Source organism: Podarcis raffonei, chromosome 5 (genome assembly GCF_027172205.1).
Source record: "Podarcis raffonei isolate rPodRaf1 chromosome 5, rPodRaf1.pri, whole genome shotgun sequence".
Taxonomy (NCBI): Eukaryota; Metazoa; Chordata; class Lepidosauria; order Squamata; family Lacertidae; genus Podarcis; species Podarcis raffonei.
In genome coordinates, this window is record NC_070606.1 from 19,782,328 (window position 1) to 19,800,351 (window position 18,024).

The 18,024-nt window shown below is 43.5% G+C and overlaps 1 protein-coding gene across 12 annotated transcripts in view; it reads right to left on the reverse strand.

Annotated features, from left to right (window-relative positions):
* Positions 1-18,024, reverse strand: part of LOC128413724 (disks large homolog 5-like) — a 117,255-nt gene that overhangs the window by 55,914 nt on the left and 43,317 nt on the right. For 11 of the 12 annotated variants that reach the window (XR_008330415.1, XR_008330414.1, XM_053388102.1 and 8 more), the window contains exons 2-5: positions 16,796-16,864; positions 11,588-11,756; positions 10,964-11,107; positions 9,930-10,113 (exon numbers count right to left, since the gene is read on the reverse strand). Coding sequence is in view for 9 of the 12 variants with exons in the window: in XM_053388102.1 (XP_053244077.1) it covers positions 9,930-10,113; positions 10,964-11,107; positions 11,588-11,756; positions 16,796-16,864 (566 nt within the window). In the remaining 3 variants the exon portion in view is untranslated. Of the gene's footprint in view, positions 1-7,169; positions 7,777-9,929; positions 10,114-10,963; positions 11,108-11,587; positions 11,757-16,795; positions 16,865-18,024 lie in introns of those variants that run through there. The other variant, XM_053388111.1, reaches the window with a different exon arrangement.

Below are 18,024 nucleotides of genomic sequence, written 5' to 3' on the forward strand. Positions count from 1 at the left end.
GAACCGAGACCCCAGCACACAAGGATACGAGTCAATGAGCATACACCATCTCTTTTCCAAAGCTTGGTGAATTCTGACCGTATGATCCATTTGCTCTCGGTAGAGAAAGGTGAACTTTCCCCTGTTGTTGGAGTCACTTGGTTCGAGGAATTTATCAACATTTTAATAACTGATCTGTCCTATTTACACCCCCTTTGGCCACCCAAGGAGAGGGGGATCGATGATTGGACCGATAAAGAAACTATAGCAATTAAAACTGAGGTTAGGAGAATCTATAGAGAGTTCAGAGAGACAGGCAGCTCTCGATTGCCTGACATTTACTTCTCCAGATCCCAACAACTCGGGGAAACTATCCAGCTTAGCCGGATAAGATATAATCAGGCATGTTGGGATACACTACTCTCAGCCATACTAACGAAAGATCATAAGAAATTCTGGAAGGTTGTAGCAGACTCCCCACAGACACAGGATGATTCGCTGACATTGATTCCATCTTTGTCACGGGTAGAGCATTTCAAGGCAGTTTTCTTCGATGACTGTATTCCACCTTTTAATCCAATGTCTCTTCACGGGGCTTTCTCCCAATATATCACCCCGCCCAAAGGTGTCTCCTGAAAATGGATCTTCTCCCACTGTGTCCTTCTAAGTCTGAATGGCAAAATCAACCCCCCCCCAGCCCCAAGCTCCTCCTCCTTTGATCTACTGTCGATTATTATGAGACAAAATGCAACTGCAGTTCCGTTTAAGTCTACCACAAGGTGGCACACCAGTTACAATGACCATTGCAGCCCTATTATAGATGCACAACGCTCGAAATTAAGCTAAAACCATTAAAATATATTCTCAACAAAGGGAGCATGGATTGTTTCCAGAACATTTGTTTTTATGAACCTGTCAATGTTAATACACGTTTATCGGGGTCAATTGGTAGGCATGCATCTATTTCCAGAGAGTGCTCATAAAATACTCAAAGAGAAAAAGAACCCTTTGTTGGTTTGAAAAGGACAGCGTTCAAAACTTTTGGTGAACACCACAATGGGGAAAAGAAGCCTCAGGTTAGAGTGGTGGGGGTGGGGAGTCCTGTTCCCCAGAAGCAAACATCATTGCTACCACTTTCCTCTGCACAATATCCAGGCCTGGCCCACCCATGAGGCGGGTGAAGCAGTTGCCTCTGACGGCAGAAGCCCCTAAGGTGGCACCCCCATGAGCTCGCCCCCACCGGCAGAGAAGCGGCACCAGCACTGGTGTCTGTTTCCAGTGAGATCTTGCCAAAATCTTGTGAGATCTCACGTATAGTGCAAGGCCTTCTGAGATTTCAGCAAAATCTCGCTGGAAATTGTCTCGGGTGCTGGTGATGGAGGCTGCAGGGTGGGTGGCAGCAAGGTGGGGTGGCACCTCACGTTTTGCCTCAAACGGGACACACTGGCCCTGACAGCATCAGCGCAAGTCCAAACCAGACCCCAGGTCCTGAGTTTTTGAATGACTAATCAAGAACCAACAATCTGCTCCTCCTTGCCTGCCAGCACCTCTGCATGAGTGGAGGACATTATATATGTAGGTCTCACACAAAATTTTTGGCATTCACTGGCGCAAGATGTGGCGATGGCCACTAGCTTAGATGCAGTTGAAGGCAAATGAATTAAGTCATGGAGCACAGGTCTATCAATGGCAATTAGCCATTATGGCTACACAGAACCTCCATGTTTCAATGTCACTACTTATCCAGCACAATCAAGGAGGGATGGATTTAGATGATTGCCTTCTATTGGGTGACACACTTCATAAGGGGATGGTATGCACATATATGTTTAAGGTCTGAAAAGCTGACCATGAGCTACCCAAACTCTAAAAAGAGGACAAAATCAAGAGTGCCACATTCAGGCCTTACTAAACATGGACCTAAGGTGGTCCTAATGAGAAGGGTTCACTTCCTCCACAGTAAACTGAGCTCGGTGACTTCCAGAGGACCTCTTTAGTGAGCATTCACCCTCATTTGCCTGTACAAAGTTTGCAAGAAGATGAGGACGGCACTGTGTCTAGCCACCCCACACTTCCCTTTTCCAATCACTTCTCTTACCTCGAAAAGTCTGATGGGGGGGTGGGGTTGTTGTGCAAGAACAACTTTGGCTGTATGCGGCAGTGACTGAATCCCACCACAAAATAGGAACAGTCTGGAACTGTCCCTTATCAAGAACTGACTGCTTGTCTGGAAGAAGATAGATGCACCATGTGCCCAGTCTTAAATCTAACTCCTGCCCAAGTAGGTCTACTTTTATAGGGGAGCGCCAACCCACCTCATTCATCCAAAGCTTAATGATAAAACAAGTCTTTCTATAAATCAAAGATGAGTCAATAGGGCCCTAATTGCTCCCCTATGCATGGCAGGGAACAAGAGCACTCCTTATCTACCTCCCATACCCACCTGCCACACCTGCCCTGCTTCCAATTCCCCAAGCTGTCTACAATGGGGCGTAATATTTAATGACAGTCCACACATGTCAAAACTGCAATGTGTACAGTATTTCATGAAGTCAGTTTCCCAGGCAAAAATCAACAATCAATCACAAAATCAGTCTATGCGCACAAAGGCTGTATTGAAAGGTTATACCCACAAATGGATGGGGGGGGGGCAAACAGATTCTGCCACATGCATCTGAGAGGAATTGGGGAATTACCAACAGAGAAGAAAGGGGTGCAGAGGGAGTAAGAAAACGGACAAAATCATCTCCCCTTTTGCTCTTGAAAAGTTGGCAACTCATGGCTTCCAGCCCAGCCACCATTGCGAGCAGCTGTGTTCGCACTAGCGGACACCAGCTGTGCAGGCAATCAAGGATAATCTGGGAGTAATTATCCTTGCAAGCCCCCCCCCCCCCCGAGGATCATCCAATAACTGCCTCTTGCTCTGATGGAATGTGGGGGCAAGGACACAGGGGATAGCGCTGCACGTATTGGAAACTCCCCAATGCTGCCGCCATGAGCGGAGGTATCTGTTTTTCATGAGAAGTATTTGAATTTGGATTTAAGAAGCAGGCGTGTTCCTGGAAAGAGAGACAGATAACCTGTGAAATGAATCAGCCACTGAGTGCCATGTTATGAACTGGAGAGGACTTTCATCATCACAACTGGAGTGCTAGTAGGTGAAGGAAAGCCTTTCTTCTTTCTTTATATTACTTTACTGTTGTGCTATGAATTGGCAAGCCTTCACTGAAAAAGAATTAACTATTAATTAACCATCAAGGGCCTGAAATTACTAATGGATTACAGATATGTATGGAATGCAGGGGGACATAACAAGAACTTATGGATCTATTTACAGAATGCTGAAAGAATGGATTGTGCAGAATTTTATGAGGATTCACACTTTGTCAATTACAGAGAGCTCAACTCTATATATTACAGTTTGGATGAGATGCCAGCTCATTACAGTGGTACCTCGGGTTAAGTACTTAATTCGTTCTGGAGGTCCGTTCTTAACCTGAAACTATTCTTAACCTGAAGCACCACTTTAGCTAATGGGGCCTCCTGCTGCCGCCGCACCACCGGAGCACGATTTCTGTTCTCATCCTGAAGCAAAGTTCTTAACCTGAAGCACTATTTCTGGGTTAGCGGAGTCTGTAACCTGAAGCGTATGTAACCTGAAGCATATGTAACCCGAGGTACCACTGTAAAAGCAAAAAGATAATACAGTGGTACCTCTGGATACGAACGGGATCCATTCCAGATCCCCGTTTGCATCCTGAAGCAAACGTAACCTGTGTCTGCGCATGCGTGGGTTGCAATTTGCATCTTCCGCGCATGACGTCATTTTGACCATTCCATTACTTCCGGGTCGCCGCGGAGTGCAACCCGAAAGCACTCAACCTGAAGCATATTTAACCTGAGGTATGGCTGTAATTGGAAGTGATCCAGTCGTGGCCAAACCTGGACTACTTTCGATTTCAAAGCAAGATGGAGAGCTGTTGCATACCTGAAATAGAGCTCTCGAGGGAGAGGCAATGTGAAGGAAGATGTTTTGATTTCAACATGGACAAAGGAAGAAAGCAAATATTCTGCACAGCTACAGGAAATAAATTCCTTCTGCAAGCTAAAGAATATGGATTTATAAAAATATGATGGAAAGTCATTCATCAGCGGCTGTGAGAACAAAGGGTTGGATAGGAATGGTGGAACTTGGACTAAGTAAGAGAGCTGGCACAGGATTAGGGGAATAACATCAACTCCCGAGAGCAGGAACATGGGAAGTCAGGCAAAATGTTTAATTCAGATTAATTGGCTAGTATTGAGATTTGGCATGATTTGGAAATGTATTAATGTGGTTACCACTGGATTGTTATTAATGAAAAATTAATAAAAAATATTTATTTATAGAAAAAGAAAAGTTGGCAACTCACATATTTCAGGGCAGACCCGAAACAAAGGGGTCTTACTCCAGTTTGAGCCTAAAACCAACTACCGTATTTTTCTCTCTATAACACGCAGATTTTTTTCTCCTAAAAAGGAAGGGGAAATGTCTGTGCATGTTATTGAGCGAATGTGTGGTCCCTGGAGCTGAATGGCGCGAATGGAGGCAAAAATCAGGCAAAAATCAAATCGTGTCTCGGAGAAGGGAAACCTGAAAAGAGGAAGCGGCTGCTTTCCTGCATTCTGCCTCAGGGTCTTACTGCCCACCCCCTCTGTTTCGTTGCTGTGTTTGCTCAAACGGAACAAAGAGCAGGGAAAGCCCCTCCCCTCCAGGCAAGCAGAGGGGAAAGCAGAGCGTCCTTCCTTCTAATTCCTCTCCATGCTCCGGAGGGAACAATGTTTGTGAAGGGAAGAGAGATTACAGGTTCAGCTTAAAATTCTGATTTGACTTCCTGCTTTTGTTTTTGAGGACACACAGCATTCAAATATGCTTTCTTCCATTTAAAAGGATGAAATCCTTAAACAGTGTTTTGCCTGTAAATTCATGCGATCTGGAAGATTACAGTGTCTGTACCTCTTAAGGGATGGCAAAACTTAGGTTTCGCTGCTAAATAGTTCTTAATGCAGTTAAAATGCTTTCTTCTGTCAAGGCAATTAAAAAATATATATATCAGGCAGCCGGAAAACATGCAGGTGGGAGAGCGAGAGCGAGCTGGCTGGCTTAGGTGGGGGAAAACTTTTGCCTTCCTTTCCTCCCTCCCGTTATACCCCTCTCCTGCATTCTTAGCCAGCTGCTTCTCTGCACACCCCTCTCGTGCTCCTTGTCCCTTCTGTGTTTTTCCTTCCCTCCCCACTGAAAATGTGGTTACAAAGCATGGATCCACATGGATCCTCAGGATCTTTGCATTGGGTCACCCCAAATTCACCATCAGATCACAAAGCATGTCCATGGCTACAGCCTGCCCCCCAAAAATCACGCACCCACTGTTGCCTGGGGCTGCAATGGTGCAAAAACGTGGTTACAAAGCATGGATCCACAGGGATTCTCAGGATTTTTGCATTGGGTCACCCCAAATTCACCATCAGATCACATGTCTGTGGCCACAGCATGAAGCACAAAAATGATACATCCACTGTTTCATTCAGAATGTTTTTTCCCTTGTTTTCCTCCTCTAAAAACGATGTGCGTGTTATGGTCAAGTGCGTGTTATAGAGCGAAAAATACGGTAAATAACTGCATATTTTCATACCAACATATATGTGTGGAAAGCCAGTGTAGATTTCTGCTTCCTACAGAGGTGAAATTTAGGGTGAGGGGACTCCACCTCTCTACATTTCAGACTGCATATTATTCTTCAGGATCACCGATATCCCTCACCAACTTCATGGGACTATGTACTAGCTGTTGTTGTAACTCAGGATTGGAATCATGCACAAGGAATGTATGAAAAGGCACAAATATAAGCGGTTGCTGCTTTATCTGTGATAACATAGCTACAGCAATATAGAAAAAACAAAACACACCAAATGCTTATAAAATGCATTTAGTACAAACACACGCACACACACTTTGCAGCCCTTCTTAGGTTACTTTGTGCTTGTGCACAGTGTCAATATTTGTGCACAAGCAACATGCAATTCAGCCTTATACAGTGTAGCAGGAAACCCCCCCCCCCATCATTCAGTTTGTACAAACTTCACACACACTCACACTCACACACTACATACGCCACACTTCTGTTATAAATTCATAGAAAAATCAACCATACATCGGATTTGCACTGCTCCATTTTTATTTTACTCCATATGACAAGGACTATCAAAGGGGGGTGGCTTGGTTCTGGTCAGCCATAATCCCTTCACCATCCCAGCACATCCACAGGAGCCCTGCCCAGTTGCTATGCCAACCCTGATGGTCCTAGACAGAAGACAATCAAGATCACAAAGAACTTGCATATGGGAGTGGATTCAGCATGGACTGAAACAAAGGACAATGATCAGATCTTCCCTCAGGGGGCAGGAAACTGCGACTACCTTTTGTCATCAGAAAATGACTCATGGGGAGGGGGAAAGGAGGAACCAGCCAGGTGACAGGACCCTCAGGTTACCACCACAACTCCTCCCCCAACCCCTCCTTTCTGTAATGTATGCATGATGTTTCTGGGGGTGGGCTTGAGCTACAGGAGCGGAATTTCAAAAGTTTTTATAAGGTCTGGCACACCATCTTTCTGGGTCTTTCCTCTCACCTGCAAGTGAGGGGAGCACCCTGTCGCGACAGTCTTTCTTCAATAAAGACCAAGCCTACAGGCTGCTGATTTGCTTCAATTTACTCTGGTTGGTGTCTTTACTTTTTGTCCAAGGGAGCCCTCGGATTTTTCCGGTAACAACAGGCACAGCAAATTCCCTTAAAAACCGAAGCTTCTGGAAAGGGGGATAGCGGCAAAGACTGCAGCGATGGAACAATTGCTTCCACTGGGAGCTGGGGCAGAAAAGTTTGTGCCCCTTTGAAATAATTCTGCTGAAACTCCTTAATAAACAAATAGAAAACGAAGGCTAAGCCATCTCTGAAAACGTTTGCGTTTTCAACTGCTTGCCCTTTAACGGAAATAAATAAAAGTCGAGGCATGAGCATAATGGTGGTAGAAGAGGAGAGAAAATTTAACAAGGAGGGAATTTTCCCACTCAAATCCTTGATGGGAAGAAGAGTAAATAATCCGAGCTGGGCCAAAGGGTGCCACCATGGCAACAGCAAGCAGGAAGAGACTTACAAGTTAGTCAGCTGCTACACGGGAGAATCAGTGGCCATCTCTGTCAGTGGAAGTAATCTGATCCCAACTTTCTGTCCTTTTAAGCCATCAGGCTCCTTGTGCCTTTTGAACAAGCTGAAAAGACACCAAGCTCAATGCACCTACAAAGATTGGCACATGTTGCTGTTTGCCTCCCACCCCCACGTCATTCGGAATGAGACTAATCCAGTAACAAACGCATGGATGCACACTCATAGCTCCTGTTCCAGACCAACGCAATTCACTTCAACATACTGAGAAGAGAAGCCGCAGATTCTTTCTTTTGCTATCGTCTGTGATGAAAGCAAACAGGAAAATAAATGATGGGGGCCCCAGGTTAAGATTGGTACAGTCAAACTTCGGCTCCCAAACGCCTCTGTTATCATACATTTTGGCTCCTGAATGCCGGAAACCCAGAAGTAACTGCTCCACTTTTTGAACGATTTTCGAAAGCTGAAGGGCTTCTGGAGAGGTTTTTTTCTTCTTCCCTCCATTGACTTTGTCGACTGCTCTTTGCTCCTCGGTTGTCAAACGTTTCGGAAGTCAAACAGTCTTCCAGAATGGATTATGTTCGAAAACCAAAGTTTGACTATCATCTCTTTTGCCAAAGCACCAGAACCGATGCACCAGATTTTGGCCCTTTAGTTCATAGTGTTTCTTATTAGTATTTTTATTTAAAAGCTCTCAACAAAGATTTTTCACAACGCTTTCCATAAGAAGCATTCACTAGCAAAAGCCTGGCCTGGAGTAAAAACCAGCACCCTGCATAGAGAGTAGGATCAGCAGCAGCCTATGCTCATGCACAAAGATAGAAGCATTATTATTATTATTATTATTATTATTATTATTATTATTATTATTTTCACTCCTACCACTTAGTGAACACAGTTTCCCCTGGTTTACAGAAGGCCCTGTGGTAGTTGAAACAGAAAAGGTAGGTGACTGGAGTGGAAGTGGTTCTCCACCAAAGTCCAAGCTGAACAATTATGGCATAAATTCCAAAAAGGAAGAAGAAAGGAGATGGGATCCATGATGGCGGAGGCAGTGAAGTATCTCACCTGCTTTGTAACAGCTGTCCAAGTGCGTTTCCTGTTCCAGGTGGTGAATGACCTAGCAAATCTTGGATCTCCATGCTCAACCTTCCTATCCAAAATACTGAGGAGTTTTAACTAAGCTGTTTTTCCAGTGCGCACCCACCATTATTGTCTTAACATATCTGTTGCGAATTAACCCAATGTACCTCCCTGCAATTATACTTGGGGTCTCTTTTGAAAATGAACATTGGATCCAGTGCCATTTCCACTTGAAGCGCTTTCCCGCAGGGCCCTAATGCGCCCCGTGTTCCTTGCCCAGGTGGAAGAGGCTACATGCACTCTGCCTGAGTTGCTCCCCATCTCTGGCCAGGATGTTCAGTTCTCTCCACTTTGCACGCTTCAGCAATGGAAGCAAATTAGAGAGACCCCTCACTATCCTTGTCCCCCTTTCTCTACAAGGGTCAGGTTGCAAAGCCAGAGCTCAGTCCTGTGCAAAAGGTGGTTTCCTTTGGATTCAGAACAGGGGTGCCAACTTGAAATATTGGGGTTGGTGTCAGGGAAGCTACACCCAGCATAATCAATCACAAGATCACAAGCACACACACATACACAGCATTTGAACGTCAATGCCCATTAAATGGGGGTAGGCTCCCTCAAATATTTTATAGGTTGTGGCAAAGGGACCTCGGCTCCTAGGAGCTGACTCCTATAATAATAATAATTTATTATTTATACCCCGCCCATGTGGCTGGGTTTCCCCAGCCACTCTGGGCAGCTTCCAACAGAACACTAAAATACAATAACCTATTAAACATTAAAAGCTTCCCTAAACAGGAGGATATAGGATACAGGAGGATAATTTGGGGTTCTGGACCTAAGTATTAACCCCATCATGTGCTTTCAGGACGTTCAGCTTGGGCAGTTTCACACACTACTAACATGTTCACATTCACATTTCAGATGCCTAGCAAAAACAGTGAATGAATGGGACAGAAGAGCTTGTGGGACTTGCACAGGTCAATGAGCTCTTTATGCCCCCATCTCCTACCTCTGGGAACCAATGAGACCAATCCTTCCCCTTTATATTGCCTAAAAAGCAGTGGCGTACCCAGGGGTTGGCCCCAGTAAAAGGCGCAGACCCATGGGAGCGCAAAAATTGCACCTGTCTATTCTGGCTCAGATCCTCTGGCAAGGATGCAAGGGACCGATACATCTCCTTGCCAAGAGCACAAGGGAGCCTAGGTATGTGCAGTGTGCCTAGGAATTGGTTCATTATTATTTTTTTCAAAATATAGTCCGGCCCCCAACAGTGTCTGAGGGACAGTGAACCGGGCCCGTTTAAAAAGTTTGAGGACCCCTGCTCTTGATATTGTTGGGTTACAGCTCCCACCATCCTTCTCATCTCTGAAATTAAGAGCAGCTGAAGTGCAATTTGAGCAGCCTACTTTACTAGAAATTAATGAGATAGAAAATGGCAGCATTTCTAATTTACACAACTAGGTCTTTGTTATAATCGAAAGTAAACTGCTCCTTGTAGTAATAGGGGGGGTATGGAAATTAAGGAAATCTATCGAAATTAAGGAAAAGAATAAGCACTGCATGTTAAAGAAATGGAATGGAAGAGACACTCTCCTGCAGTGCCCAAACAAACACTTGAGAAATAAGTGGGGGTGGAAAGAGAATAGAAAATAAATGAGGCAGAGGCTACCTGCTGCTGCTGACTGCGCAGGTCTGTTATCTCCTTCAGATCCTCATCATGAAGTCTCTTCATTTCCTCACATGACTGCTGGAGGTGATTGTGCTCTCGTACCAACTGGCTGTTCTTCCGCTTCAAAGTGTCCATGTCCTCCTTCAGCTGTGACTGGTCACTCAGCAGACGACTGTGCAGTGTACTGTTCAGATATTAGAAACGTACACAGGAAGCGCTCGTAAAAATGCTCCAACGACAATTAAAAAGCAATTTCAGAAAACACGGAACAGCAACGTTGCTTTATCAAGTAAACATCCCCATAAAATACAGCAAATACAGCAAATCCTCTGGACTCAGAGGGGTTTATTAATTCTATACAGCTGTGTCTCTCTAGATGTTGTTGGGCTCCCCATCAGCCCAGCCAGCATGCCAAACATCAGTTGTATTCCAAGACTCTCTGGAGGATCATAGTTTAGTCACCACCATTATATAGACTATCAAACACAGAAATTACTACGTGTGGTGTCATCTCCTCCAATTTGATAAAGAAGTTAAAAAATTAAGAAATATCCACCATTAGAAACCACCAGATTTGCACTGTTGCCTGGTGGTATGCATTTTTTTGATGTCTAGTTGTCCTTAAGAGAATCCTCCTTAGCAGTGTTATTTACTGCACTGGACTCCAACTTGGAACTAGTGAAAGCAGGGTTCTGAAAGGGGGAAGCAGGGGACAAGTATGATCAATGTATGATGAGAAGGTCATCCACACCAAGCTAAGCTTATACTCCCCACCATAATTTTCAGAAACTGGCTCTCCATCTTCAAAGATATTTTTTTAAACTAATCCTAAATCTGCAGCCAAAAGCTTTGAACATTATCTCTTTATTGATGTTAAAATGATGGCATTTTAAAAGTTGACTGAAGCTGGAGATAAGAAAACTACGATGAAGGACCTTTGAACATTAAAATCTAAGGCAGCTTAACTGACACATAGTAATGGTAGGAGGAAACCAAAATACATCTCGGTGCATATGCTGTGTGCCTTTACTTACTGATAGAAATCAGCCTCCTTAGCAGATTCTTCACATCTTTTTAGCGTTTTGGTGTGTTGGTTCTGTAGAGACTGCAGATCGGACATTGCCTTCATGCACTGAATCTTCAGCCTTTCATAATCATGGTTTGGCTTGGGGCTAGGCCTACCACAAAGATAGACTTCAGCTGAGCATGACCTTAACACAACATTCACATGAATACACATCAAACATTTTAAGTATTAAGGTGAAAGAAAACACGCACCCCTCCCCCAAAGGTTAGTTTATATGAAACAAAAATGATGTATTAAGCATACTCTGTACCCACATGGAACAGAGTTGGCCACTGGTGGTTTAAATAATTTGCAAAGATAACATCACTAGTTAACAAAGACTGGTACAGTCATCTAGGGTCATCTAGTTCAACCCCCTGCAATGCAGGAATCTTTTGCCAAACACAGGGCTGTAAACCACAACCCTGAGATTAAGCGTCTCATGCTCTCTGACTGAGCCATACTAGGCATCCTTAGCTGCCCCCCACCCAACTCAAACAGCTGTGCCTTGGAAAAGAGCCAAAGACCCATGCTCAAGTGCACATGCTTTAGACCTGGGAATTTACCCTCATGTGACCGTTCAGTCTTTTACCTGCAGTCATCAAAGGTTGACCCAGGAGACGACAGTGCAAGACGCTTCCTCAACTCATCCCTCTCACGGGTAACCTGGCGGAGCTGAAACAAAATGGTCTCCAGTTTCTCATTCATCTGCCTCACATCAATGACTGCAGGGGGTGGTGATGATGGTTTACCCGTTGTACCTGTTGCCAAACACAAACAAGCACAGAATTAGGGGGTTAGACAAAAGAGCATTAAAAAAAAAAAAAAAGCAATCTGTTTGCCAGAAAAGGTGGACAAGTGAACAAGCTATTCCAAAGGAAAAGACTGATAAATTTGCCAGGGCCATGCATGGCTGCAATAAAGACAGACTTGTGATCAAGTGCACACATCTAGGGTGCTATCCACAATGCTTCCACCAACAATTGTTTTGTTGATTTGTTATCCCCTAAAATCCGTTATCTAAACACAATGTATTGAGAACTGAATTCAAGTTTCTAGGCCATGTAGCTTGAATACCACTGAGTGCCACCTGAATGACTCCCAAAGATTATCAAAATAACAGAGCGGTAAAATTTCTTTGCATTATAAATTTTTATTAGTTTTCCACTGATTATACATATATACAGTCTAGATTACATAAGTTGCATATAACATAGCTGTTACAAAAATCATATATATAGTACACAGTTATTTTGGGCTCCGCCGAGCCTCGGACTTCCCTTCACTTCATTGGTAAGTATCAGATAATTTCTGAAGTTACGTGTTTTATCTCCTTTACATATTTGCCAAACACTGTTACGAGTTATTCTAACCCTGCCAAAGTCATCCAAGTTCTATATTTGTCTCTTATATACATCAGATATTTGTTCCAATTTTCATGAAACTTCTGGTCATCTTAGTCTTCCTGTTATTCTAGCTAGTTCAGTATAATTTATCATCTTGATCTGCCAGTCATTTATAGTAGGTATTAATTCCGTTTTCCAGCTTTGGGCTAACATAGTTCTAGCGGCCGTTGTGGCATATAGAAACAGATTTTTGTCCTCTTTTTTGATTTCCTTGCCAACTATTCCTAACAGGAAAGCTCCAGGCTTTTTGGGGAAAGTATATTTAAAAAATTTTTTAAGTTCATTGTAAATCAGTTCCCAAAAGCCTTTTACTTTACTGCATGTCCACCACATATGATAGAACTCATCATCCCCCCTCTCCACATTTCCAGCATTTCTTAATCTTCAGTTTGTAAATCTTAGCCAATTTCACTGGTGTGAGATACCACCTATAAATCATCTTCCAGAGGTTCTCCCTTAGTGCCGTACACGCCGTGAATTTCATATTTACATTCCACAATTCTTGCCACTTTACAAAGTCAATGTTGTAACCAATATCTATGGCCCATTTTATCATGGCCTCCTTCACCTCTTCGTCTTTTGTATACCAATCCAGTAAGAGGTCATACATCCTAAATTTCTTATAAAGAATAAAATCTTAGGGCCTACTCTCTGGGCACAGTATTCTGTCTTCAGCTACCTATTCCTCTTACACTGATTTTCTACTTAATCCTAGGCTATCTGGAGATTATTAAAAAAGCAAATGCTGACAACTGGAGCATTGTGGAGCAAGCTGAAGAGCTAATGGTGACAAAAGCAATAAAACAAACAAACCAGAGCCAAAGGGATTCAAATTCTGCCTTTTCCATGGGAGGAAATTCTGAAATAAGTCCCACAGCCCTTCTCTTCATTAAAATGTCCCCCAGAAACAGATTCTCTCTGCTCAATTTAAGAGGGAGCCTGAGTTTTTCATTACCACAAAAGGTTTCCTAGCATTGTCAAGTGTGACTTGGCATATGCTTCAAGTAGCCCTCTAGCTTCAGGGGATGGGGAAGATTTGCAACACTCATCTCTTTCCTTACAGAGGACATTTCTAGCTGAATGCTAAAAGGCTTTTTATTTCATCTGACAGCTCACTTCAGTGTGAAGGAAGTGACCTGGGCTTAAGCTCCGTCTTCTTTTTTCCACCTGACTGACTGCTTCATGCCACAGCATTTCCATCCTTCGCTCCAGCCAATCCAATTCCTTCCAACACGCTTGGGCCTGGAGACCGAAGCTCCGTTTTCTAAATTATTCCCCCACCTTTCGGTAACGCACCTCTTTTCAGACAAACTGGATTTGTCATAACATATTTATTACAACTGCCGCCAAGTGCAGCTTGTTTTGTCAGCTTAAATAAGTGCTTCACAATTCAATTTTTGCTTCCACACTCAGCCCTGAGAACCAATCAGTATGTGGGTCACTTTTTCAGGCTTGCTTCCAGGTAGCCAGTTTCCACTCTAGTCACCAAAGTAGGCTCACTCATCTAACAGGGATGTGTCTCATCAACATGGTATTGTGTCCAATGTACTATACACACAATGTCCATGAACTTTGGGGATAAAAAAGGAGATATAGATATGGTGGCTGGGGACAAAGAGGGCAGTGTCCTCCAACTTGGCAACCTCCAAGAAAAAACTGTTGGCAGTTGCAGCGTCTGCTGTAGGTATAGAGACTGATGCGGGAGAGACATGTTTTGTTGCAGCTGGGGCAGATGAAGATGTGTGATTGTGCACCACTGTGTTGTTTCTTCTCCTCCCATCCAGCGGCCATTTCTCCTTGTCACTGCTATGGATGCACAATTTGATGGCCTGTCTCCAGGAACTTCGGTCATCTGCAAGGGATTCCCACACGGTGTGGTTAACGTCACTAGCCTTTGTGTCACATTTGCAGACATCTGTGTAACACAGAGATGGTCTGCCAATTGGCCTGGTGACTGAAGCCAGCTCCCCATAGAGCACATCCTTGGGAATCCTGCCATCTTCCATTCTGTGGACATGGCAAAGCCAGCATAGACATCGCTAAGACAGGAGTGCGAACATGCTGGGAATATGGACTTGGGAAACATCTTTGTTTGACATTCTATCCTGCCATGCGCTACTGGAAGTCCTCCTGACACAGATGTGGAAGGCATTGAGGCATCTCTCCTGATGGCTGCAAGTTGCCCACGACTCACTTCCATAATGCAGTGTGCCTAACATGCAGGCTTCGTAGACCTTCATCTTCGTATCACATTCTCCTATACCCTTCTGTGGAGGTGGGCCCTTGCCAAAGCTATTTTGACATTACACTTGTCCAGCTCAGCATCGATGGAAAGATTGCTGGTTATGGTGCATGCATGTATTGCTGTGAACCCAGAAGCAGCAAGAAAAGGGGGCGTGGCAGGCTTATACACACTCCTCCATTGCGTGCAATGACACAAAATTCAACCTCCAAACAAATCAGGGGTTGCCTGTACTACACAGATGGTACTGCACTTCTTTGCACATGTCAAAAATGCTTTCTTCTATATCACCTAATTTTGGGTGGAGGATTGCAATAAACTTTGTACGTATCATTTATGTTGGGAATGTCAGTTAGTGCAAGATTTTTGGAATTTTGATAATTACTGAAGAAACTATTGTTTTTTGTCCAAATTTAATGTTACTAAATATTTTGATGATGCCAATATAAATATATTGTCAAAAGAACTGGCTTTATATATGATCTTGGAAGCATGGGAAGTAATTGCAACTCATTGGGTGGGAAACAGCCCCATTTTTTACACTGGATGCTTGGTACCACTCACTCTGAAGTATAGCTATAATGGAGCAAATTATGCATAATTTGAAATTTCGACAAGGACTAGATCCTCTAGCCACTTTTATATGATTTGGCATTCTCTCATGACATATACAATGGGACCATCATTTTCAAGACAACCCTTGTCACAAACCTGGCAAATCTGAAACTACAGTTGCAATCGAATTTATTCAACCCCCATTGCAAAGCAGTTTTATTATCAAAATTTACATACTTTCAGCTGTATGCAATGAGCAAATCAAACCAAAGCAATTGAAATAGCTCAACACAACGGATGCTTCAAGTAGTTTCTCCAAATTCTGCTGGAAAGGCACTGGCTTCTCCAGTCTCACTATTATTCAACCCCTTGGATGGAATTCCTCGCAACAGCACAAATACAACTGTTGTTGTCTCAAGCACACCCGATGCAACTCAAGGGCTTTGTGAGTTGCACCAGGTGTGCTTGAGGTGGAACACATGAAAAAAGGACCACCATTGTTCGGAAGACCAATTTCCGCGTGACAGATTGTATTTAAGGCCCTCTTCCACTGGAAAAATGCAGCCAACTTGTAACCTGAGCTTCTGTGACTGTAATCTGTTCCACTGTGATTACAGTTCATGGGCATTTGCGGTGTCTGCTGCCTCAACCTTGTATCCCTATGGAGAGGTGCCTGCAGTTACAACACATGGCTAGCAAAGGAAGTGCAAGGCCATATGGGCTGGCGGGCATCAGAGAACCTTGGAAAGAGTTGCAGGGGTTCTTGCTTCTAAAGAAAGGTATCTCCTTGTGTGACCTTGGCTCCTAAATGCAAAACAAGTGTCCTTGTTCCTGCCATTTCTATCAGAATGATGCGATTAAAAAACTACTTATGCAAGGGTCAGGGGTGAGGTGCACAACTGTGGGGGAAGATATATGCATAAAAGTAAAAGAATCGCTTTTCACATCTCACTGGCATCTGAAAAAAGCACATGATGCAACAGAGTAAAACTTAGAAAAAGGCACGGTAAACCAGGCCAATGCTCTTTGTGAACCACTAAGCAGCAGGGCATAGTTCAACTGCTACCAAGTTCGTCCAAAGCCTCATGTTTTTGGTGCTTGGGTGGGTTTACAATATAGCGCGGGTGGTGCTATGGTCTAAACCACTGAGCCTCTTGGGCTTGCCGATCAGAAAGTTGGCGGTTCAAATCCACGCGACAGGGTGTGCTCCTGTTGCTCTGTGCCAGCTTCTGCCAACCTAACAGTTTGAAAGCACACCAGTGCAAGTAGATAAATAGGTACTGCTGTGGTGGGACGGTAAACGGGGTTTTTGTGTGCTCTGGTTTCCGTCATGGTGTTCTGTTGTTCCAGAAGCAGTTTAGTCATGCCTTAACACAATCCTGGAAGTGTAAAACAGATCTTCCCCTTACCCTCCCTCAAACAAATACAATGTGCAGAATCACCACTCCTAGTTGTGCAAGAACAAGGACTGCACTTCCAACAGAGTTCTCGGCTATTTCACCTGTGTGTATTATGAACAAGAAGGTAGATTTGTTCACAATCAACATGCACTCAAAGCAAACAACCACAACACCTAAGGCACAAGCACGGTTCTTACCAGTACTGCTGAGAGAACTGCTGCTTTCAGAGTCTGATGGCATTATGGACAGTACGCTGTAAGTCGATCCTGTGGGGGGTGGGGAAGATAAAAATTTACAGATTAAAAAAAAAGTGTTGCTTAATTTACATGGGATATGCAGTTAGCAAGCACAAGCAACCTTAAAAGTTTTCCTACCATCTCCCAATCCCCCTTTCTCTAAAACAGCTTCTCACCTTGTCACCTATGGCAAATAGCAGAAATGATGGGGTGAGGATAAAGGGCTTTTTGTTCCCTTCATTCCATGACTACCAGTTTAGGTAGGCCAGTCAAACTGAAGACTAAGTCGGCTGCCACCACTCCCCTTTATACTCCTAATCTTGGACAGGAGAGAGCTCTGAAGCGGAGATAGCATCCAGCCTTGGACACAAATACACCCATGCACCTACTTAGCATAAACTAAGGAACTAGGAACATTGGAAGCTGGAATAATCCTGCAAGTTTCCATACAAATGCACCCAGGACCCCAACAGTGAAATTCTGCCACATTTATTCAAAATATAAAAGAGAAATAATAAAATAAACAAGTATCTATTACATCCTATCCTATTATAGCTACTTACAGTCTTTTGGCTTTATGTATAGCATAAAAGGTCAGTTGAGGGATTTTGTGTGACAACAGCACACTTTTTAAAGAATTCTGATCCAGGTGGGCCTTAACTAACAGCTGGCAGTGCCAAAACAATCACAAGCCAGTCAGGTGATTGTCCTGGGGGCCGAAACTGGGGCGCATTGAATTTTTCATCTTTCAAATTTCAAAAATGAGGGGCACTAAGAAGTTGCAACATGACAGATACAATTCATATAATTTAGTTTTGTTCGCTAAGTAAAATGTGTGTAAAATTGCACAGAAATCATGAAAAATGATTTTCAAGCTGTTGCAGTTATAGTATATATCATTATTAAGTTTTATTTAGCATTACCTGACATTTTCAGAAGGTAAAATTGCAATTCTTTGGTTTTCAGAAAGCATCAAACATAGACTTACCCAGCTAAATGTTATCCAATCACAAAAATCCCTCACACCCAAAACTATATTTTAAGACCCCTCACTGAAGAAATTCACAAAAATTAAGCTCCACGCCCTAAAATGACATGACCTACAAACAACCAAGGGGCAGTGAGTGAGAGATGGGCTACTTGGCTAGAGAAAGGCTGGAGATAGGCAATCAAGGTGCAGAACAACAGTC